The sequence below is a fragment of the Vigna angularis genome, chromosome 2, assembly GCF_016808095.1.
Source record: "Vigna angularis cultivar LongXiaoDou No.4 chromosome 2, ASM1680809v1, whole genome shotgun sequence".
In the NCBI taxonomy this organism is placed as follows: Eukaryota; Viridiplantae; Streptophyta; class Magnoliopsida; order Fabales; family Fabaceae; genus Vigna; species Vigna angularis.
In genome coordinates, this window is record NC_068971.1 from 50720531 (window position 1) to 50745063 (window position 24533).

Genomic DNA, 24533 nt, shown 5'->3' on the forward strand with positions numbered 1-24533 from the left:
AGAAAACAAATAAGTTAAAAAAATAAAATAAATATTATTTTAATTTTTGAATTTTTTGATAATGTATAATTAAATAAAAAAATAGATAAAAAAATATTTTAAGAGTAATTTAGTTTGATTATTTTATTAAAAAATAAAAAGAGAGAGAAAAATATGAATAGAAGTAAATGAGAATTCTCATTCCTAATATATTATTTTAAAATTATTAAATTTTCATATTCCTTCAACCAAACAAACAAAATTAACCTTTTTTTATACCTCCTTCCACCCCTCCCTTGCTCTTTACCAAAAAGAAACTAGAACACAATATTTCACTTTTGCAAACTTTGTTTTCTTTATAAACAAGCTCGAAATAATTCGTTCATTTTTTAAGTCCAAAATTATGTTTGAAATTAGATAGTGGACTTGGGTGTAAAAAAAATCTTTTATTACGATTTTATGTTGAATTATTTGGCAAAGGAAAAGGTATGATGATTGATTTAATTATAGATTTATCTGCCGACACTAAAACCGATATTCAACGATTCAACATGTTAAAAATTGGTAGGACCAACTAATAAAATATTTTATATTTTATTGATTAGCTCAAGACTGGTTAAAATTCAAACCATAATATCTAGTCTAAATCAGTTAGTTACATATTTAGTACTCTTATTTTTAAATATAAAAAAATGTAAATCATTATTAAACATGCACATTAAATATATATATTTTTTATATTGTATGTGTTGAAACATTATCCATTATTTTAAAATTATAAACCAAAAGTAGACAAATTCTTTAAAGCTTTTAAACCTTTTAATAAATTAACTTTTATGTGGCGGAGAAAAAAATATTTGAATAGTAATTATAAATTATTTTGAAAATATTAAAAATAAATATTTTTCCATTAATGGCCGTGCGTGTCCTTCGTTTCTGTCCTGATGTAACCTTCACACTCACACGTATTATATTACAATTCCATTAATGTGATCACTCTGATCGCCATTTCTTTTCTGAAACACACCAAATCCAAGAACGCTCTCTCCTCTATTTTATTCATGCCATTAGATTAGGTTTCATTTCACCATGGCCACTCACAACTACAAAGTATTTAGCTGCTTCAACAGAAAGTTCACCGTCACCGAACCGGAACCACCGCCCGACGTCCAAAAAGCCTTTTCTGAATTCTCCCAAGGCGCCTCCTCCATGTCCGCCGACCACCTGCTCCGGTTCCTGGCGGAGCATCAGGGCGAAGTGGACTGCACCGTTTCCGATTCCGAGCAGATCCTCCAGCAATCGAGGAAAGAGGACGGGGAAACTGGATTCGATCTCCACTACTTCTTCCATTTCCTGCAAGACAGCGATTTGAACGTCCCCTTGAAATCTCAGGTGAGTTCTTGTTATTCCTCTTTGTTTCCCAGAAAAGTTAAGTTTCCAATCCTTTTCTTTAGGATCATACATTTTTGCCCTACTCAACGTCATGATTTGATTTATTTTACTAGCCGAAATAGAAAAGAACCATCAAACAAGAGAAAATAAATTAGACTTTTTTCTTTTTGAATTATTTATATTGTATTCTTTTGCATGATTTTTTAATTATTTAAAAATAATATTACTAATATGTGTATTGTCATAAATATTTTTTGTAATGTGCAATTTGAAAATATATAAAGGAATTAATATATGATCCAGATTAACTTGTGTTTGGGGGATGTTTGTAAAAATAATTTTTAATGAAAATAATTTTTAATCAAAATTTATTTAAAGGGAATAATTTATATTTAAATATTTTGAATTTAAGAGAATTCGATAATCTCTTTTGGATAATCTTCTTTGATAAAAAATAGGTTAAATTTATTCATAAATTAAAATTAATTTACGTACTTTGAAGAAGTTAAACAATGTTTAATGAAAAATAAATCAATCAATTAATTTAATATATATTAAAATCTCAATTTAATTTATCTCCGTGTATATATTTATTAAAAAGTTTATGCAAGTCAAGTCCAATTTATTTTTCACTATCCAGAAGAAATATGGCATCAAAAATCGATTATACTGTTGATTTTTTTGCACTTTCTTTTGCTTTGCATGAACAGCGCAATTCACACTTATATGAGCTAATATTTAAAATTTGGGTCCTCTTTAAAAAATATAAAACGATATTGTTTATTACGTCATACTTTGAATTATTTTCGCACAGTGAGCATACTACTCTTGTAGATAAGAACTGGGACCATGTAAACAAAATAATTATGAGTATGTTTGGAAAAAGTTGACTATGGCGTGATAGTTTGGTTTAGTACTTTTTATTTAGGAAAGTGCAAACCAACGTTCGTTGGCTTTGAAACGTAGGTTTTTTAACCAAAAGACAGGTTCATGTTTTTTTTAATGTTATACATCTGGGTTCTTTTAAACACGCGTTAGTTTTGAAGAAGTTTTTATAATAATTAAAGACTTTTTTATATGAAACTGAAGTTGAAAAAGTATATGATAACTTATCTGTAAATTAAAGTTTTGAAAAATTCATAAATTATGACAGTTTTCGTTTAAATTCAATCATATTGAAATTGTCATAGAAAATAATGAGTTTGTAGAAGTCGTTATCTACTTTGACAACTATTTTGACAACTTCATCCTGATTGATAATATTTTTAAAGAGAATTTAGATTGGTAATTCTGAAAAAAATTGATCCCGTTTGATTAAAAATCCTTAAAATATAATATAAAAGAATACATTTTTATCGATTGCTTAATGACTATCACTTATACAAAAATTAAAAGTGAAGAATCTAAATTTATTTATCTCATATTAAATATATCATATGACTAGTCTCTTCAAGTGTCATCAAATTTCATATATTTATAATAAATCTATTTAAGTGTTATAAATTTATAATAAATATAAACACAAATAAGTAATAAGATATATTTAACATCCTATTTAATTCAAGACTTAAATCATTATCATAATATAAAAATCAAGGATTAAAGTGAGTTAAGAAAAATTATATACATATACCGCACTTCATTAGGTTTAGACGAAAAAAATTTCACTTCCTCGTCTCACCACATTGATGACTTAGTTTACATGATTTAGACTATGAGATATGGAAAACATCTTCAATATATTAGATTATTCACTTGATACATATTGATGTAATTTTGGTTAACTCGATTAATATAATTAAAAGACAACATACCATACACTAAATCAAGTCTTATTTTAATTTATATACTAATTAATCATCATCACACAACATTTTCAAGATAAGCCATCAAAATTCATAGAATTTTATCACAAAATTTTCTTTTTATAAAAAATTATACTAAACATATGATTTTTTTTTTCGCTTTGATTTTTATTTTTGTTTGAATGAGAACTATTTGCTTGAACAAAAATCATATTAAAAACAAAGACTTGTCTTGCTTTGATTTTTACTTTAGGTCGAAATTTGAAACGTTTTTGCTGTAATATTTGTTTGAGTGAAAATTTAAATAGAAATCATATAGATCTTACACATAGCACACAAAACCTGCCAAAAAAATATATTAATTTATTAAATATACCATAAATTCAATAACAACATGATACTATATCAAATGATACTATATCAAAGCCAATCTATTTAGTAAAATGTCAATTCAATTTTATATAAATATTTCTTTTATAACAATTAAAATTATAGTATATTTTTATATCGCAACTCTTACAAAAAAATCAACTCAACTAAAATGAAGTAAATTAAATTAACTCTTTACAAATAAAAATACTTGAAGCTTTTAACTAAAAAAAAATAATAATCAAAGTACCAATTAAAAATAATTTTAGAAATTAGTTGAGATGATCAGATTTCAGCAACTAAAACTAGGAAAGATTGAAAAGATAAATTTTATTACAAAGCGAAAATGAACTTTGCTTCAAAAACCAATTAGACGTGTCTTCATGGTAGGATCATTGTGAAAAAGATAAGAATGGAAGTAAGAATTGGAGGAAGAGTTAGAAAAGGTAAGGACGATATCGGAGAGTGTATGTGTGTTTGATTATATGAGTATGAAATTTGTGTTTTGTTCCTGTCCTTGTCATATGGATACACTTCTATCGACTGTTGCAATGTCTCAGATATTAATTACATAATTTTTTTACAAAATTAAAATCAATGATATTATCAATAATTTAATATTAAATCTTAGTAAAGAGTACTACCAAATAATAATTATAAAATTGAATATTTTCAGTTGATAAATATATCCATGTGTTAAACAATAAACCATAAATAAAAATACAAAAGAAGTAAAAAAAATTAAATATATGTTTTAAAAACAATTTAATTCGATAAAATTGATAATTACCTTTCTTAACATACAATACATCATTTATATAATAAAATTACAGAAAGAAAAATATATATTTGATGCTCTGTTAACAGATAATGTATTGAATAATTTTAATCATATGTATCTTAGTAATTATATACATACATACATACATACATATATATATATATATATATATATATATATATATATATATATATATGAAAATGGAAATGAAAATTTGTGTAGCAAAAGAGACATTCTTCGTATGAAACAAAACAAGTGATAAAAGAAAATAGTGAAAAAGAATTATTTTAAATAATCTAATAAATTAAATATATTTTAATAATTTAAACAAAAACAAGAAATCTATAATATATACATACAGCTTACTATCCCGTATTGGATTAATTTAAAAGATTGAATATTATCTGTATTTGTGTTTAATCAATGGAAGGTTTCTTCCTAAACCAAAATAAGAAATTGAATCAATAATTATAAATGGGAGTTTATTTGGCATTCTTAAGTGAGAGAAATTCATGCAAAGATTTTGTTTTGAAGAAAATGAAAGAGAGAAAAAAAAGAAAGATTAAAAGCTATCTCTAGACAAAATGATAACTCTAAGATCAATGGGAAAATATTCATAAAGTACTCATAATATAATTAAATTATAATTTAAAATCAATTATATAACTAATTGTGTAAACTATATTATTAATTATAATTTTATAATCAACATATATGGATTAAATTTTTATAAGTTGATAATTAGTTATGTAACTTTTGTATATGTTTTTGCTTATTTTTTACTTTTATCTCTTTGTTCTTCGTAATTGATAAAACGCATTTTTACTAGAAACAAAATGAAATTACCTGACAACTTCTCAGCTCTTTGTTGACCTCTTTCGCAATTAGAAAAAGAAGAAGAAGAAAATATGTAATCGAGAGCATAAGTGTTCTCTAATTTATAATAGTATTCACACAGTTTTCTTCTGTCCATGCCCTGTTTTCAAATCCAGCAAATCCCCTGGAATATTTGGAAGAATTGTTGCATATACTGCGCACATCCCAATTAGTCTTAAATTGCCATCTACTGCAAGAATCTCTCATGAATTGGATCAAACTTTAGGAATTGTGGTGTTTCATTTGTTAATCTGACAATGTTAAATGAACAATCAACATGAACAATAAAATATGGAAGGAATCCATTCAATAAATATCAAGTACAAAATTAGTGGTGCATTGTGCATTTATTTATTTTGGTGAATTTAGTATTATTGTCTTATTCTTTTGCATATAGTACGCATATGTTTTGTCTTCCCATTTCAATGGGGAGTAATTTTGGGTTTTAATGCATATTTGCTACATGATATGAATACAACCTAACAATTCCAGGTCCATCATGATATGAATGCTCCAATATCACATTATTTCATATACACTGGGCACAATTCCTATCTGACAGGGAATCAACTGAGCAGTGACTGCAGTGATGTGCCAATCATAAAGGCTTTGCAACGAGGTGTGCGAGTAATTGAACTAGATTTATGGCCAAATTCAGATAAAGATGATATCGATGTAGTTCATGGAAGGTGCTAGCTGATCCTCTGTTCAATTGATTGTCCTTTCAAATATTTCGATCTTTGTAGTTTTTTGAGATATTTATTGTGCAACAATATAGTAAAACTACTTAATGCAGGACTCTTACCACTCCTGTCTCACTCCTCCAATGTTTGAAGTCCATAAAAGAGTATGCCTTTGTTAAATCTCAGTACCCACTCGTTATAACTTTAGAAGATCACCTTACTCCAGATCTTCAAGCCAAAGTTGCAAAGGTCGGACTCCTTTTTATTCTCTTCATCTACTTCACATCCCTATTTTATTATGTGTTGAATGCTGAGTTTCCATCTTCTTGTACGTAGATGGCCTCCCAAGTATTTGGAGAATTGCTTTATTATCCTCAGACAGATTCCCTGACGGAATTCCCTTCACCAGAATCATTGAAAGGTCGAATTCTTATATCAACAAAACCACCAAAAGAATTTCTTGAATCCAGTGAAAAGGAATCAGCTGACGAGGTTTCCTCATTGCGAGAAAATGCTAATGAACAAAGAACGGATAATGAGGTGAGCATATTGACAAAATTTGATTTATAGTTTTTTCCTATATCCATAGAATTGAGACATATGACCTTCTGATAAAATCATCTTTAAGAAAGCAGAGGAAGATAAGAAAAATTATTAAACTTTTCAAAGTTTCTTAAGAAATGTGTAGAGTCTCTCTCTACAAGGCTTCATCTTCTTTTATTCATTTTGTCAATAGTTCTGTGAGTTGATGGTTTCGATCACTTTCTGCCTAAATTTTAAGTTCCCAACTACTTGAGCTGTTATATTATATGTTTTGCATGTTTACGTAATCCTTCCCCTCCTAACTGAGGATGATTTGAATGCATATATGATGAAAAATCCCTTTACCAGAGTGCACCTGAGTACAAACGCTTGATTACAATCCATGCTGGGAAACCGAAGGGTGAAATACAGGATGAATTAAAAGCTGCTGGTAAAGTTAGGCGCTTAAGCTTGAGTGAGCAAGCACTTGAAAAGGCTTCTGAATCTTATGGAGCTGATATAGTCAGGTAGGTTTCTAACGATGAAGTTTCGTAATGGCAGATGCAATTATTTATATATTTGGTAGTTTAAAACTTCTGACTATACCACATACTTTTATGCCTTTTTATAGATTTACGCACAACAATATTCTCAGAGTGTACCCAAAAGGAACACGTCTCACCTCCTCAAATTACAAACCACACATAGGGTGGACGTACGGAGCTCAGATGGTTGCGTTTAACATGCAGGTTTGAGACTAATGATCATCGTGTCCTTTTTTCAAAGGGTTATTCACTCTATATAACTTTAATCCGTACTACATGTAGTATTTATTATATATGTGAACTTTAAAGCATGAAACTAACGAGCCAAAGTTAATTCTTTTGACAATTCTTTATTGTGAAGCAATCTTACATGTTTATTGAAATAGAATAAGTTGCGTACTGACCTTTGCTGATACGGTGTTGCCTTTATTAGGGGCATGGTAAATCACTTTGGTATATGCAAGGAATGTTTAGATCAAATGGTGGGTGCGGTTATGTGAAAAAGCCTGACTTTCTAATTCAAAAAGGTCCGCATGATGAGGTTTTTGATCCTAAAATAGCATTGCCAGTGAAACAAACATTAAAGGTGAGATATTATATTGAAAAGAAAAACATGTAGTTTGGTGACATGTTCTGAACATCTTCCTCTGCCTGTAGGTAAAAGTCTACCTGGGAAAAGGTTGGAGCTTAGATTTCAGCCCATCAGACTTTGATAGTTACTCACCACCAGACTTTTATGTTAAGGTGAGTGGGGCAATTATGCTAATATTGCAGATTGGGAAGTATGAATATCACAATGGAAATAGTTGAACTTTCGTTGGTGTGAGGAGACATTTTACAACTGGATTTCAGGATTTGCTTTGTTTATATTTGTTTTAATCTCCTCTACAACTGCATTTACGACTACTTAAGGGATTTTATATACTTCTGATCAGGCTACTTCGTAAAAAAATTTGGTTGACCATGACTAGAATTTTGATAGAAGCTATACACGCAAGTTTATTGTCCATATCCTAAGCATTTGGTCAATTCATTCACAGATTTGTATCGTTGGAGTTCCGGCTGATATGGTCAAGAAGAAAACAAGTGTAATTTCAAATAATTGGTTTCCTGTATGGAACGAAGAGTTTGATTTCCCTTTGACTGTTCCAGAGCTGGCCTTGCTCCGCATAGAAGTTCGAGAAGAAGATAAGCATCAAAAGGATGATTTCGGTGGACAGACGTGTTTGCCAGTCTCAGAACTGAAATCTGGATTCCGATCTGTCCCTCTGTATGATGAAAAGGGTGACAAATATAAATCTGTGAAGCTTTTAATGCGATTTCAGTTTAGATGAATTATACGACCAGCCTTACAATAATCTAATATAATGGATATGAGGTCGTTGTAATGATAATTATCTTTATCATTAGTCGCTTACTTGCAGTTGTATTTTTGGATTTACTGTGTCATGTTTTCTGCATCATCAAACATCAAGCATCGTAAATGAGTGTAACTCTTTTACGATGCACTACTGATGTACTTTTTTCAAGGTTACTGCGGTTACTGCAGTGGTTCCAAAGAGTGCTCTATTGCCAGTATGATTGCTAAAAACCAGCTCCCACGTCTTGACAGTATTTTGCTAACTTTTATCATAGATTCTCGTGATAATGGTTTAGAGTGAACACAGTTCATAGAACTTAGTTTTCTTTTTCTTCCTCCAAGAAAATATCACAGTTCATTTTTTTTGGTGGACATATCATCACAGGACTAGTATGATCCGAAATATAAATTTGATTTAGTGATAAAATTAGTTCAATAAATTTGTAAAAAAAGATGAGAGAGACTGTGAGTTCAATTGATAAATAATAACAACACTAACAAATATTAACAAAACATAACTAGTATGATCGCAATTATAAAATTGGATCGTGTGATCCTTCAAGACAATGTGTTGAAGGGTTGATCATGAATTGAACAAGAGAAAAAGTCACTAGAAGATTTTTCGACGCATATATATAAGTGTTATCTTGTTCACGAAAATTGAATTTATCATGTAATCCTTATCAATAAATGAGCATCTTTTGATATTTACTTAAAAAAAGTGTTGAAGATAACAATAAGATTTCATTCCATATTTGGTTTGATATGAAGAGTTGAACGAGTGAGCCAGAAGGAGACGGCAGATTTGAAGAAAATGACGGAACTGCCAAGTGCCAAACATCTAAAAGATTGGAGGTTGGAAGTGGGTCCCTCTCATGCATGCTGACTCTGGAAACGTATCCACGACAAGACAACCTTTTCATTGCCACCTAACACAAGAAACGTATTCATTCTCCGACCAAAGTGTTATCTTCTAGACACAGCTAACACGCACACGCACTCATATTCGTATCTACAAACTACACGCTCCGTTGGCGTTCACCCCATTAGTTATATCTTCTTCAAGGAGTTGGGTTGGGGGGAGACACACACAGAGAGTGAAGAAAAACAAAACATTGATTAAGACATGACCAAACAGACTTACAGCTTTTGCTTCTGCTTCCGCCGCCGCTTCAGTCTCCCCGTGTCGGAGGCCCCTCCGGAGATAAGGACCCTTTTCGACCGTTATTCCGATGAGAATGGAATCATGACAGCCTCTCACGTCCGCAGTTTCCTGGTTGAGGTGCAGAAGGAGAAGATTGTCACTGAGGAGGAAGCACAGGCCATCGTCGATGGCCACAAGCATCTCAGCATCTTTCACAGGAGGGGTCTCAATCTTGAGAGTTTCTTCAACTATCTCTTCAGTAGCAATAATAATCCACCTCTCTCGCCTTCTCTTGGGGTAAATTTATGGTTTCATATACTTGTGCTTTCCGTTTCTGAATGAATACATCGTTTTCTTGTGCTTTGCTGTTTAGATACTGTTAATCACGTCCTTATAGCAGCAAGTGTCTCAAGACTCTGACCGAGTGAATTTTTATATTAGAAATGTACAGTACACACTACTCTGTAATTTCTAATGCAATTCCAGCAATACAAACTTTTTATTTGATGATCTCTTAATTTAAAGCACCATTAAGCAGATTTTTTTTTTCTTTGTTTGCCCTCTATGTTCTATCCTTTTATAGTTTTGTGTGTTGGTATCATCTAAACACCTGCTGTTGGTCTACCAACACATTAGTCCCTATAGTTCTCAAGCTCAATTTTCAACAGTTAATATCGTCTCAGCTCAGTTTATCGAGTCAGTTTCATTTTGGTTATAATTCTACATCTTCCATGCTATAGAAATAATTAGCTTTGCATAGGTATTGGACTATTGATATTGTATCATGTATTAGATTACTGTGAACTTTGCCTTTTTGGCTGTAGTGCTTGTGTGATTATGTTCTTTCTGCTCTTCCATTTGCAGGTGCACCAAGATATGTCTTCACCGTTGTCTCATTACTTCATTTATACTGGTCATAATTCCTATCTAACTGGGAACCAACTTAGCAGTGACTGCAGTGACCTCCCCATCATCAATGCACTGCAGAAGGGTGTAAGGGTGATTGAATTAGATATATGGCCTAATGAATCAAAGGATGATGTGGATGTTCTTCATGGAAGGTTAGTTTACTGGCTCAGTTTTGCTGACTTCTAAAAGGGAATTTAACACAGCTCCCTTGTTTCCCTTGCTCCTTACTCCCCTTCCTCATGTATTGTTTTAAAGAAATCAATCCATCCAACTTAAGCATTCATTGCATGGAGAAAAAAAAATTGCAGAGGAAATGGTATTTCCTACAATAACATGAAGACTTATTTATGTATTTACTACTTGCAAACAAAGATGATCCAATATCGCTTGGCAGGAAAATGATTCTATTCTAATGTATTATTACTGATGACAATCTGAATTTATATTTTTCCCTAAACAGTTTGAAAATGTCTGTTATTTATTCTATTTTTTTGCAATACAGGACATTGACATCTCCTGTGGCACTCGTCAAATGTTTGAGGTCTATTAAGCAGTATGCTTTTGTTGCCTCAGAATATCCAGTTGTAATAACCTTAGAAGACCACCTTACTCCCGATCTTCAGGCCAAAGTGGCTGAGGTTAGTGACGTGGGGAAATCAAAATGCTTCTTTTTCTTATTCTTATATTTGACACTTATGAGTCCTGTTCAAACTTTTAGATGGTTACTCAAACATTTGGAGACATACTATTTTCTCCTGGTTCTGAAAGCTTGAAGGAATTTCCTTCTCCTAAATCGCTTAAAAGGAGGATTATCATATCAACCAAACCACCTAAGGAGTACATTGAGGCAAAAGAAGTTCAGGAAAAGGGGGAGGGATCACAAAAGGAAAAGCCTGTAGATGATGAAGAAGCATGGGGGAAAGAAGTCCCTAGTTTGAGAGGTGGCACTATTTCTGATCACAAGGTCTGAGACTCTAAGTCAACGTTGCATACTAATTAACACTGCATTTAATTCTGTAAGGGAGGGATTGGTTGATTCATAGTTTAGCTAAACATCTTTTGTAGAACATCGAGGATGAGGATGATCTTGACAATGAAGATGATACTGATGAAGCAGAATATTCACGTCAAAATGCATCAGACGAATACAGACGTTTAATTGCCATTCATGCTGGGAAGCCTAAAGGTGGATTAACGGAATGCCTCAAAGTGGATCCCGATACAGTGAAACGTCTAAGTTTAAGTGAGCTACAACTTGAAAAGGCCGCTGAAACTCATGGCAAGGAAATCATAAGGTATTGCCAACTTTTTCGGTTAGTCCTTACTCATTTGTGTTGTGAGTGCTTGGGTGCTCTCTATTTGTTATGAATTGGATATGACATACCTAATGGTTTTCCTATTTGAAACAAATCCATAGGAGGATGTTTTGTTTATTTGCAAATGAAAAGAGAAGTATTACTTTCTTGGTTGTTGGCAGGTTTACTCAGCGGAATATACTGAGAGTGTATCCAAAAGGCACTCGTATTGCCTCAACAAATTATAACCCATTGATCGGGTGGATGCATGGAGCCCAGATGGTTGCATTCAACATGCAGGTTTCTACTTCTTCCTTCCCCACTCGTTTTGCTTCATTTTTGTATTTGTAGGATAAATTGTACAATAAGTTCTACAAGAATGGGAGAAAATATAATTCGTGTGATAAATTAAACAATGTATTCTACAACAATGAGAGAGAAAGAGACAAAAGAGAGAGAAGTGTGAGATGTAATGGGTGATTTAATGGAGAGTGGTATAGAGAAAAGGTCTTAAAACGAGTTGTATGAATAACAGAATAAATAACAAGATACAACACTAAACATTTGAAGTCTATCTAGCACTTTTGTCTTTGAAAGTTGAGAAAAGCTTGTATGATAGGAGATAAAATGTAATAAAAGAGATAGATAGAGACACACAATAGTTCATATGGAGTTTCTGATATGTAAATACTTTTATATATCAGAACTATTTAAATTCTGGGGCTGTAGTTTTTAGGATGACTAGTGTTTCGCTGTATTCTGGGATTACCCCATTTATATGCATGAAAGTGGGTGATGTTGGATTGTCATGAAATTTTAGAAAGTAAAAAGGGATAGAGAGGTAGCAGAGGGAGAGTATAAAAAGAGTGAATATTTTCTTATTCAAAATTACTTAAGTTATACTGAAATGTAACATGATGCAGTGTGTTATTGACTAAATGATATTGAGGTCATGGAAGATTTTCACTAATCAGTTTAGATTCCATGACAGGGATACGGTAGGTCTCTCTGGTTGATGCAGGGAATGTTCAAAGCGAATGGGGGATGTGGTTATGTTAAGAAACCAGATTTTCTGTTAAAGACTGGTCTTAATAATGAGGTCTTTGATCCTAAAGCTCGTTTGCCAGTGAAGAAAACTTTGAAAGTAAAAGCTCTACTACCAGGAGAATTGAATGATGATCCTTTCTGTGTCTGTAGTCTAAAATATAGATCCTAATAAAGCTCATACTTTTGTTACTCTTATATAGGCGACCATATACATGGGGGAAGGATGGTATCATGATTTCAAGCACACGCACTTTGATCAATACTCACCCCCTGACTTCTATGCAAGAGTATGATATGATAATCTACTGAATCATTATGTTACATTGATTTGATATCCATATTTTCAATTCATTTTTCCTTTCTTGCGTGTGGTTATTATCTGAGAAACTGTGATGCAGGTGGGGATTGCTGGAGTCCCTCATGATACTGTTATGAAAAAAACAAAGAGCGTGGAGGATAATTGGTCTCCATCATGGAATGAGGTATTTGAGTTTCCACTTTCTGTTCCAGAACTGGCTCTGCTTCGTGTAGAAGTTCATGAGTATGACATGTCTGAGAAGGATGACTTTGGTGGCCAAACGTGCTTACCTGTGTGGGAACTGAGAAGTGGAATTCGCGCAGTTCCATTATATTCCCGTAAAGGAGAAAAGTACCACAATGTGAAGCTTCTGATGCGCTTTGAATTCATTTGATTTTTGCATCCTTCTCCTCCGTTTTTGTACAGTCTTTGAAATCTTATAGTAAGAGTCTTTACGTAGCTGTGTGGTGTAAATGGTGCTTATGTTGAATGATGATTTTTATTTATTTTGTCCTTCACTGAAAATATAAGGGTGTGAGTCAGAATGAGACTTGAATTGCTTGATTTTGATTCCTCCAACTAGATTATCTGTGCATCATATGTAAGGGAGACAAATTACAAACAACAAACATAAAAACCGAAAACTATTGGAATCATAAATATGGAAAAACTAAATGGAAAATTTATATTACAGTAAATAATCAGCTATCTCTAGTCAAATTTACCTTCACTTAGTACGGTAGTTTTATGTTTTTTTTATATAAATTATATATAAAATAATAAAGATTTTGGTATAAAATCAAGGTCAACTTTCCATTTTCAATAGATCGTGTAAGAGTTTATCAATATATTTAACTCTAAGTCTAATTACCAACTGTCTACTTACAATTCAATTATTAATAATCACATTTTATCTAAGTTGTTTATTATTAATGTTAATAATTCTGATGGTTGATCAATAGTTCAAACTCCTCAATAGTAAATTATATATAAAATAATAAAGATGTTTTGGGGGTGTAGGTTGATATCAATGTTGCATAAATTTTTTAAGAGTCCAATATTATTTTTAACTCCAAGTCTTCGTAATTCCAAATCGTCTTGTAATAGTTAATTTAAAACCTTTCGGATGATACAACGATATTTCGATGTCAAATCAGTTTGAGCGTTCGATAAATCGTATATTAATAATACGTTATCTACCTTTTCATGTTAGAATGAGTTTGTGATTTTATATTTATAAATGTTAGAAAGAGTTTGTGATTAGCAATTGTTTACTTATAGTTCAATTTATTCTAAATTGTTTACTATTGTTTTTTATAGTTAGCTAATCTATTAGACTCCGCAATCATTTAGGGTGTGTTCATTTGGGGTTGATTGGAGAAGAGTGATTGAATGGATTTGAGTGGATTTAAGAGTAATTTTTTTTGTGTTTATTAGAGTGGATTTGGAGGTAATTGAGAGTGGATTTAGAAGTAAAGTTTGTGAGAATTAGTGTAGAATTTGATTGATGTGACAGTTTTAAAAAATTTATTTAATTGATAGAAATTGAAGATTACCAAAATATTCCTAATTATTAAAGTAATATAAAATTGTAATTATTAAAGTTATATTTAATTGTAGAAATGTTTATAAAGAGTAAAAATTAAAATTAATTATTAAAGTAAATTTTAAAAATGTAAAAAGATTATAAATTAGTAAAATAATAATTGTTATTATTATTATTAATTATTATTATTATTATAATAAAAAAAATATAAAAAATATAAAATACAGTAAGGACAAAAATGAAAATTTGCTCTAATTCCTTGCAAATCATCGCATATATACGATGATTGAAAAAAGGGAGTATCTCCCGATTTCTCTCTTTTCCTTCCTAGCTAATCTGTGCATGTGAACACAAATAATCCCTTCTTTCCATCCATTCAAACAGTAAATTCCTCTCCATTCCTTTCAAGTGAACAGACCATTAGTTTTAATTTATTTATCTTATCGTCAATTAATTGTTTAATCTATGACTGAGTAAAAAAACACACAATACAAAAGATATACATTTTCTAATATCAAATATGAAATCTCATTGTTAAGCATAAAATAATAGTTTTTATTTAAATTGAAATTAGAAAATATAAAAACCAAAAATACATTTAATTAAATGTTATAAATTCATCTAAGAGAGCTGTGTGAGGAATGTTATCACATCTTATAAAAATATCATTGTGGATCTACTCTTCATTCTATAGAAAATTTTCTTTTATAATGATCTTCTTGACGTAATTTATCGAAAGTAGAGCTTTAATAAATTTTAATTATAAAAATGAAGTGTTAAAATAACCGCTTTCCTCGTAGTTGTTGTGAGGTTAATTTTATTTTGATTCTTTAATTTTGATTATTTTTGTTTTAATTACCTTTTTATCTCTATAATTTAAATATTTCTGTTTTGATCTTTGTAATTGTTTTATTAGTTGTGATGAACGGATCGTTTTTTATAAAACTGAAATTAGAAAAAAAGTTATGGAGATTAGAAATTTATTTTAATACTTAAAAGAGTACGTATTACTACATCTAGAGTAAGATCGTAGGATTTAAAAAACCATTGCACTTTTAAAATCGAAACAAAAAATGAAAATACAGAAAAAACAGTGTTGAAGTAAGAAGACAATAACATCAATAGCGTAAAGAATCTGAGGCAGAGTCCCATCAGACATCACTGCCAACATGACATCAGCCTGGACTCTTCCCCACTCTCATCCTTCCCCGCCGCCGCCAACCGTACTCTCGGACTCTGATTCCGACGCAGACGGCCTTTCCTCCGGCACGGAGGCACACCGCCACTCCGACCTCTCCGACTCCATATTCAAGCCATACCTCGAATTCTCCGGCCACTCCGGCGCCGACCTTTCGAAGATCCAATCATTCCTGACGTCCTCCTCCGCCGGTGCTCTCTCGTGCCTCATCTGCCTCGAACGGATCAAACCCTCGGATCCCACTTGGTCATGCTCCTCCCTCTGCTTTGCCGTCTTCCACCTCATCTGCATCCAGAGCTGGGCCCGCCAGGCATCAGACCTCGCCGCCGCACGCGCTGCCACTCGCCTCCCCATCTCCACCGCCACGGCCTCCGACACGGCCCTCTGGAACTGCCCCAAATGCAGATCGGAGTACCCCAAATCTCTCATTCCCAAAATGTATCTCTGCTTCTGCGGGAAGGTGGAGAACCCTCCCAACGATCCGTGGGTTTTGCCACACTCTTGCGGTGAGGTTTGCGGAAGACCCTTGAAGCACAATTGCGGGCACCATTGCTTGTTACTGTGCCATCCCGGGCCGTGCCCCTCTTGCCCCAAACTCGTTAAAGTAAGATGCTTTTGCGGGTGCATTGAAGATGTTCGACGATGTGGATTCAAGGAATTTTCATGTAATAATCCGTGTTCCAAGGTTTTGGATTGTGGGGTTCACCATTGCACCGAGGTTTGCCATCGTGGTGCTTGCCCTCCTTGCCGGACACGTGGCGTGTATGCTTGCCAGTGTGGGAAGGTGAAAGAGGAGAAGGAGTGTTGTGATCGTGTTTTTCAGTGCGATCATCCGTGTGAGAAGAGGCTTAGCTGTGGGAAACATGTTTGTGAGAGAGGGTGTCATTCAGGGGAGTGTGGTGAGTGTCCCCTCAAGGGGAAGAGAACATGCCCTTGTGGGAAAAGGATTTATGAAGGAATGCCGTGTGATGCTTCTGTACAGCTTTGTGGGGCTACCTGTGATAAGATGTTGCCCTGTGGCTACCACAGGTGCCCAGAGCGGTGCCACCGTGGACAGTGCGTTGAGACTTGTAGGGTTGTTGTGAAGAAGTCCTGTCGATGCGGGAGCCTCAAGAAAGAAGTAAGTGATTTCTGTTTTTGTTTTTTTGTAATTTGGATGTGTTTTGGTTTATGGTTGGTAAGGTTGATTGAACTTAGAGTAGGTTCCTTGCTATCAAGATTTGGCATGTGAAAGGAAGTGCCAGAGGATGCGTGACTGTGGTCGGCATGCTTGCAAGCGGCGCTGCTGTGATGGGGATTGCCCTTCCTGCTCAGAGGTGCGTGCATGTTTTGTAGCTGCTTTGTTTTGGCAAGAGACTTGTGAGTTGTGATAGCGATGACATTGATTATTTTTTCGTTTATGAAAATTGTTAGATATGCGGAAGGAGGCTTCGATGTAAGAACCATAAATGCCCTTCTCCATGCCATAGGTATGTCCTCTGTCTGTGTTACCTGAGCTGGATCTGTAATCCTTTAGGCAACTAGGTGAATAACTGAAATACTACTTTCTTTGTTTTTCAAAAATTAGATTCATGATTCCCATATGATATTAGATCTGAGCTGAAATCAGGTCACCCTGTTCATTTTTTAGTCTGAAACCCATGGTAGGTCACTTTTAGGCTGAGATCGGGCCATCCTGACTGCCTTAGGTCTGAATCCTGTTATCTGCCCTCAACAATAAGCTCTTCTTATCCGTATGCTGCTACCGAGGTCTTTTTGGCACATGAATCTCAATTCATGTGTCATAAAATGTGATCACAATAGGAAGGAACATAATATTATTATTATTTAAAAAGAATATAGGAACCAAAAGGATCTCTTATTATTAACTCTTTGGTAAACGTACCAAATCATGCAAGTAGTAATTGGTAAAACCGGATATAGTTTCCCATGAGACTTGTGCAATACCAAATAATTGTACAATTAATAACTAATTTAGACTACAAAATATTTTCATAATTTGAGATTATGCACAAGAAAGTAATTTGATGCATATATGATAAAGATGAACTTTGGAAGTTAAAGACACTTAGACGATGGAAAAGACGAGAAATGATATGGAGTGTTATTGTTGGGATTAAATTTTACTGAATTTACTTTCATGCATATAAAAACTCACATCCTCTCTATTAATATACTAATGTCAACTCACAATTCTACTCAAACCCTAATCCCTTAATAGAACGAGCCTATGTTTCCTTATTAAGAGTCAATTCCTTGAATCCCTAATAAACAAACCCAACATCACTCTATGCGTATAAAAACTCACATCCTCTCCATTAATGTACTAATGTCAACCCACAAGTCTACTCAAACCCTAATCCCTTAGTAGAATGAGTATAGGTTTCCTTATTAAGAGTCAATCCCTTAAACCCTTAATAAAAATACCTCCTTTATGAACTAGGGTTTAAGACAACTAATGGGTCAAGCTCTATCCTTACATAGAAGCTCCATTAGGTATTTTGTTCCAAGTCTAGGTTTCAAAAGATATTTTCCAACACCTAATGAACCAAGTATAAAGCTATGAATGACCAAATCAAAGCAAAAATTAAGTAAAGAAACAATAATACTAGCATTTAATGGAAGAGGCATATATATATTTCAAATCATTTGCAAAATACACAAGATTTCAGTGGTTTCATCTACCCCTAACAAAATGGGTTTAGTTCTCCATTGTCATGGAGAGTCCAAGCTTACAAAATGAAAGGTGGAAGAAGATAGAGATACAAGAAAGAAGAAGGGATGGTTCCCACGAGCCCTAGCATACCTCCAAGCTCTCCAAGAGTGTATTTCGTGCTCCAAACATCCAAAGATTCGCTTCTCTTTGAGCAACCAAGTAGAAATAGGACAAAATTGCCATGTCAGCATAAGTGGCGTCAGTTGAGTGGCGTTGGTGCTGGCCAGCCCTGGAATGGCCTGAGCACTCTGACTTGCTGGCACCCGACGCTGTGTAGGTGCTGCCTGGCACTAGCCAACTCTGGAGCTCGGTTTGGTTTCTGACTTTGTGGCACTGGGTGCAGCTTTTGTGGCGCTCAGCACAACTACACTTCTCTCAATTCATGTTCTTGATTTCTTCATCATGCTTCTCGAGATAGCAAACTTATCTGGTTTGAGAGAAAATCTTCTTGACACAATCAGCACCCCACAATGTAATTATTTACAAAAGCAAGATAAAAATGAGAATTAAGAGGATTAAAAGTTAGATAAAAGTTGATTTTGTTAATAAAAGATAGCTAAGATAATGGTAAAAATTAACATTATCACTTCTGCATATTATGTGTACAGAACTATATTTTAATCTCTAACTTGGGAAGAACACATCATCATGATACTTAAGTTTGTTCTTGCAGAGGTCCTTGTGCTCCTTGCCCGATAATGGTGACAATTTCATGTGCATGTGGAGAGACACGATTTGAGGTATGAATGAAAGCGGACATCTGGAGTTATCCATGAGAGTATGAGTACATCTTAATTGTTGCATGATCTTATCCTATTACATGAAATATAATTATTCAAATGTGCATGTTTGTGTTTATTGGAAAGGCCAGTTATAATTGTTTTTCTGAAACTTGACATTCTTGAACTTAAATTATTGTTTAATTGTTAACACGCTTCTGTAAAATAATACTATTAACTGATTAATTCATGGAAGTCGATGGCTAGATGATGTTGGACTCAGGAGTAATTTGATAACTTTCAGAAGGAACACTTAAGAATAATTTATTTTACATGTTTGAAGCACCAAAAGGGAAAACCTCAACTATTTCAGGGCTGTGACTTGCAAACTTTTTTTATATGAAAAACAGAAATCAGAGCTCATAAGTGTCATTAACAGGTTTGATTTAATTGTGGGGAGGTCTCTTTGGTGTTGAACAGTTGATTAACAAATATCATCTTTGTTTTTGAACAACAATCGTGTTGTAATACAGTGGTAATTTAAATGACGGAAAAGTCATTTAAAGTTTTGAAAATATTCTGGGAAACGTCAAAGGTAAATGCATAGCATCAAATATGGAGGTTTATTAGTGTTAATTTATGTGTTATATTTTGTAGTCAGTGTGATGTTCCTATTTATATATTACGTGTGAAACCATCCTTGTTTAGTGCATTTTCATTTAATAAATTGGAAGTTCAGGGATCATGTAAACAATGTGTTACTTATTGCTATTTCCTTTGGACTTTTGTATTTTAATATAAGTAAATTGATCTTAATCTTGCCGGTTGTTTGGGTCAGTAAACACGCACATAAAAACACTGGTATTCTTTATTACTTCTTCCTTTGTGTTTGTTTATGGTGGTCTATTTTCTCTTTTCCTTTGGTCAAAATGGCACTGTTATCTTATGTGATATTGTGGAACTTGATCCTGTGTGCTTGGATTTCTTCAACTTTTAGTAAAACTGGCCTGAAATGTATTATGCTGAGTAGTGGATTTTCTACCAGGTTCCTTGTGGTACGGAAATGGACCAAAAACCTCCTAGATGTCCCAAACCATGTCCTGTCAGTCCTTTATGTCGACATGCATCAAATTGCAAGGTACCATTTAATATGACTTGTTTTTACTCAGACATTTACATTTTCAATCAGAGATACACTTTATTTATAGTATGCTGAAGCTATGGTAGAGGAAAATAATTTAGAAAAAAAATTCTCTTTTTTATTTTAATGGTAATATGATATATTTAATAGGGTGTCCATCCCCATTCTACTGTGGTATTTTTATAAACCTTTTAGAGATTTAAAATCAAATAATTTTAATTCCCCATTTTGTTCTTGGGATTTGATCCCTGGTCTCGTATACATGGTTGTGCTCTCGATATAACAAACAAATAATCTTTTTGTACAACTGTATAAATAATTGGAATATAAGGGAAAGTGGGAAAAAATAATAAGATTTAGCTCTCCGTGAGGTCTAGAATTTGAAGTAGTGCTTACTGTCAAAGATAAAATGTGCATTTGACATTTAAAACTTTATGTAAAGAAGCTTATTTCATCAGAATCATCATGAGTATCTAATTATCTACACATTATGGCTGATTTCAAATATTAAGGCAAGACCCTTAGTATTTGAGCAGAAGTTAATTATATGAAGTATAAATTTGTCTTTAAGCTCTAATTTAATGGATTTAACTTGAAGTATTATCATTTTACAGTATGATCGTTTTCTACCAAGACAAGCCTGTTGTACAGTATGATATTGTAGAGTATTTTTGAATGAGTTTGGAGCAGGTTTCTGTTGTACAGCCCTTTCATTTGGTTTCTGTTGTACAGCCCTTCCATTAAATAATAAAGTTGATGTCCTTCAATGCTTGGTACAGTTAAATTTGAAAATGGAGGATTACATTTCACTATGCAATTATTTTTTATAAAATAAATATTCACAGTATATATTGACGACAAGTTTCTAGTGTTGCTTTTCTCTAAATCTGAATGATTAGAAAGCTATCCATAGATATCATTATTATACTTATATTTTCTTTAGTTTTACGAAAGGAAGTGTATTCTTAATTTTTGTTGGTTCATATTTTTTATTTTTATGTTGTTAACAAGTTATGTTTCTGTGTAGCCGCATAAATGCCATTATGGAGCCTGCCATCCTTGTCGGCTACCTTGTGCCAAAGAGTACCAATGTAGCCATACATGCAAATTAAGGTTTGATAAAAATTTCTCTTTATTTATGATAAAACTAATGCCTGCATGTTAGGACTTTGGATTTTTTGGACATTTAGCATGAATGGAAAGTCCTAAAACAAAGATTCAGCGGTCTCTACTCATGTTCTTGAGTCTTGGCAAAGTAATGCATGTGGCTCATTAGAGTCTAGTATCACGGGTTAACAACAAGTCCATACACTTAACTTTTAGGTATATCTTTCCTAAACTCTTGTCTTTGTGAAGGTGTCATGGTCCTAAGCCTCCTCCTAAACCAGAGTTTACTCTGAAACCAAAGAAAAAGAAGATTATACAACAAAGTGAAGGTGTTCCTGGCACTCCATGCCCTCCTTGCCCTGAACTTGTGTGGAGATCATGTGTTGGACAACACATTGGAGCTGACAGAATGGTTTGTTTTGCTTATCTTCAAAGCTCTATATGAACTTCGATGTGCAAGATTTGATTAATTTGCCCAAAAGCAACTTCTTTTATATTGCTAATACAGCTGCTGTTTTCTTTTCACCCTATTATCAGATGGTTTGCTCTGATAAATCACAGTTCTCCTGTGAAAATTTATGTGGTAATCCTCTACCATGTGGCAATCATTATTGTACAAAAACCTGCCATGCCTTGGATAGCCAATTACGAGGAAGTGAACCATGTGAAGATTGTTATCTTCGTTGCCAGAAGGTGTTACATCCTCCTTAATTCCATTAATCCATTTAATTATACTATTTATATTGCACCGGTGGCTTTATTTATGGTTTTTTATGTAATCTCTATTTTTATCACTGGATTTATGCTCAATGAAGTTTCTCATTTGTCTTCCTGTGTGAAATTGAGAAACTCTCCTGTATGCTTTCTAAAATTAGAACTGATAGTTTGTTGGTTTATGTGTTAACTGCATTGATCAGGAAAGAGAGCCTGCATGTCCACACAATTGCCCTCGGTCATGCCATCCTGGAGACTGTCCTCCATGCAAGGTGCTCATTAAGCGGTCATGTCACTGTGGTGCAATGGTTCATGTGTTTGAGTGTATATATTACAATAGTTTGTCTGCAAAGGATCAAGAGACTGTCCGTTCATGTGGTGGGCCATGTCATAGGTAATAAGAGACTAGCGATTTTTTTTTTAAATCTAGTTTAGCCCTTGAAACCAACTGTAAGTTCTAAATCTCTGTTAGACTTTGGTTCCTCTCTCTTCCTTGTTTCTTGTTCTATTAATTGGTTGGTAAAATTATGACACCCCTATTTTTTTCATGGTTTGCAGAAAGTTGCCAAATTGCACGCATCTATGCCCAGAGACATGCCATCCCGGTGAGTGCACAAATGCAGAGAAATGCTGTAAAAAGGTACTGCATGACTCAATAGTTATAACACAATTAGCTCAAGCGATGTTTTTGTACTAGTTTTCTTGCTACTGCATTCTAAACAAATGAATACACCTATTATTGATTCAATTTGACTTCTAAAATATGAAATCATTCTTCACAGGTCACAGTTCGTTGCAAATGCCAAACACTGAAAAAGGAGTGGGTTTGTCAAGATGTTCAAGCAGCGTATCATCTTATGGGTTGCCATCCAAGGGATACACCAAAAAATCAATTTGGAATTGGACTAATTCCTTGCAATTCTGATTGTAAGAGTAAAGTGCAGGTTGTTGAGTCAGAACTACAATTGCGTAAATCTAGGGTTACTGAGGTAATCATGATTCTGACAGAACTTTCCACATGTACTCTATAATCTTTTTTATACTTTATTTATAAGGTTTGTTCACACTTCTAAAATTCTTGCTTTTGTACAGGCATCTTTGTGTTTGAAGTGTCATTTATGGTCTTAATAAATTTCATAACCAAGTTAGAGTTATATACCAAACCACAAATACATATAGATAGATGTTGCTGTCTGGCAACATGTAGTGTTATTTTTGGTTGCTCTGTTGTTTCATCAAATTACAAATGTGATACTTACTCCTTTAAGAGAGGGATGGAAACAACGATAATGAAAGAGTGAAATTCTTCGTGTTTTTCTACCATACACGTTCATTTTGCTGAAACAAGTTTTGTCAATACCTATAAATATTATACGTTCATTACATTGTGAGAATGTTGGCCTCATTTTATACATTGACAATACCCCTACATAGATGCATACATAAGAAATCAAAGGTTCTAAAATTAAAATTTCAACCAATACGATATAAAAGTTAATAAACATACCATTTAGGTCTATTTCTGGTTTGATGATACTTCACATTGTCAGTGCATAAACTATCTACTCTAATTTCTAAATTATGTTGTTTTTCTTTGTTTTCATTAAATTGAGGAGACATGCTTTTATTGAGATGTGCCGTGGCAGTGTCTAATACTTTAGTAATTATTAAAGGTACAAGATCAAGATGCAGAAAAATCAGTTCGAAAGCGAAGAAAAAGGAGAGAACGGGTTCTTGAATCCAAAGAAACATCAAAACTTCAGGTAATGTTACTTTCCTTAACAATCGAGCCATATTTAAGTTCCAGTTGTCTTTTTTCTTTGCTGACCCACTTGAGAATCATTGAACAGAAAATAATTTCCGGAGCGAAGCGGTTTCTTCTGTTTGTGTTTATATTGATCATTCTTGTTGCTGCTACATATTATTGCTACAAGGGACTTTTACGGCTCTCTGATTGGATGAATGAAGTGGATGAACAAAGACAAAGATATTCTCGAATCAAATGATTATCAGTTTGATTACCCCTTTTTGTTATTATGATTACATTATTTTTCTTCCCTTTCAATGTGGATATGTCTGATGTAAGTTTAATGTGCTTTTTATGGTTCCATGCATTCTTTAATCCTAGACTAGGAAGAATATTTAGACATCCTGAGCGTTTCCGAAGTGGAAATTTTAGGAAATTATGGTCGAATGAATTCATTGATTTTTGAGCCACTGAAGCATTTTTGAGTTGGACCTTCGGAGTTTATGTGTAAACAATTTTGTTTTATGTATCCAAATCTTTAAATATTTATTTAGAAATGAGTACTTGAAAGCTAAAAACTAGGTAGTAGAAAGTTAAGGTGAATTATTATATCATAAATGTTTAATGAAATTATTAATTA

General features: G+C 33.2%; 3 protein-coding genes across 4 annotated transcripts; all 3 read left to right on the forward strand.

The window, feature by feature from the left end:
* The first annotated feature begins 927 nt into the window (after positions 1-927).
* LOC108326859 (phosphoinositide phospholipase C 6) lies at positions 928-8381 on the forward strand. The gene is made up of 9 exons (XM_017560450.2): positions 928-1371; positions 5695-5891; positions 5999-6134; positions 6222-6425; positions 6777-6934; positions 7039-7156; positions 7386-7538; positions 7610-7696; positions 7993-8381. The coding sequence occupies exons 1-9, from the start codon at positions 1069-1071 to the stop codon at positions 8284-8286; spliced, it is 1650 nt and encodes a 549-aa protein (XP_017415939.1). The 5' UTR covers positions 928-1068; the 3' UTR covers positions 8287-8381.
* Positions 8382-9217: 836 nt separating this feature from the next.
* Positions 9218-13550, forward strand: LOC108329771 (phosphoinositide phospholipase C 2). Of its 2 annotated transcripts, XM_017564139.2 has the most exons (9): positions 9229-9753; positions 10321-10517; positions 10868-11003; positions 11084-11329; positions 11431-11660; positions 11843-11960; positions 12652-12804; positions 12908-12994; positions 13106-13550. In XM_017564139.2, the coding sequence occupies exons 1-9, from the start codon at positions 9439-9441 to the stop codon at positions 13397-13399; spliced, it is 1776 nt and encodes a 591-aa protein (XP_017419628.1). In that variant the 5' UTR covers positions 9229-9438; the 3' UTR covers positions 13400-13550. The 2 variants fall into 2 exon arrangements, with proteins under 2 accessions (XP_052728804.1, XP_017419628.1); XM_052872844.1 differs by lacking the exon at positions 12652-12804 and having other exon boundaries at positions 9218-9753.
* A 2062-nt stretch (positions 13551-15612) lies between these two features.
* LOC108329397 (NF-X1-type zinc finger protein NFXL2) lies at positions 15613-24363 on the forward strand. Its single transcript, XM_017563575.2, has 13 exons — positions 15613-16869; positions 16952-17065; positions 17163-17218; positions 19139-19205; positions 20230-20322; positions 21353-21438; positions 21682-21844; positions 21970-22125; positions 22350-22540; positions 22705-22786; positions 22929-23135; positions 23820-23909; positions 23997-24363. The coding sequence occupies exons 1-13, from the start codon at positions 15721-15723 to the stop codon at positions 24150-24152; spliced, it is 2610 nt and encodes an 869-aa protein (XP_017419064.2). The 5' UTR covers positions 15613-15720; the 3' UTR covers positions 24153-24363.
* Positions 24364-24533: the final 170 nt, after the last annotated feature.

Bases quoted from the DNA above. Each gene is read 5' to 3' on its own strand.
- LOC108329771 (XM_017564139.2), top strand. From the start codon at position 9,439: ATGACCAAACAGACTTACAGCTTTTGCTTCTGCTTCCGCCGCCGCTTC. The intron at 11,661-11,842 runs GTATTGCCAACT...GGTTGTTGGCAG, and splicing joins CATGGCAAGGAAATCATAAG to GTTTACTCAGCGGAATATAC. The intron at 12,805-12,907 runs GTAAAAGCTCTA...ACTCTTATATAG, and splicing joins CAGTGAAGAAAACTTTGAAA to GCGACCATATACATGGGGGA.
- LOC108326859 (XM_017560450.2), top strand. From the start codon at position 1,069: ATGGCCACTCACAACTACAAAGTATTTAGCTGCTTCAACAGAAAGTTC. The intron at 6,426-6,776 runs GTGAGCATATTG...TCCCTTTACCAG, and splicing joins AACAAAGAACGGATAATGAG to AGTGCACCTGAGTACAAACG. The intron at 7,697-7,992 runs GTGAGTGGGGCA...ATTCATTCACAG, and splicing joins CACCAGACTTTTATGTTAAG to ATTTGTATCGTTGGAGTTCC.
- LOC108329397 (XM_017563575.2), top strand. From the start codon at position 15,721: ATGACATCAGCCTGGACTCTTCCCCACTCTCATCCTTCCCCGCCGCCG. The intron at 17,219-19,138 runs GTATGTCCTCTG...TTGTTCTTGCAG, and splicing joins TGCCCTTCTCCATGCCATAG to AGGTCCTTGTGCTCCTTGCC. The intron at 23,910-23,996 runs GTAATGTTACTT...ATCATTGAACAG, and splicing joins AAGAAACATCAAAACTTCAG to AAAATAATTTCCGGAGCGAA.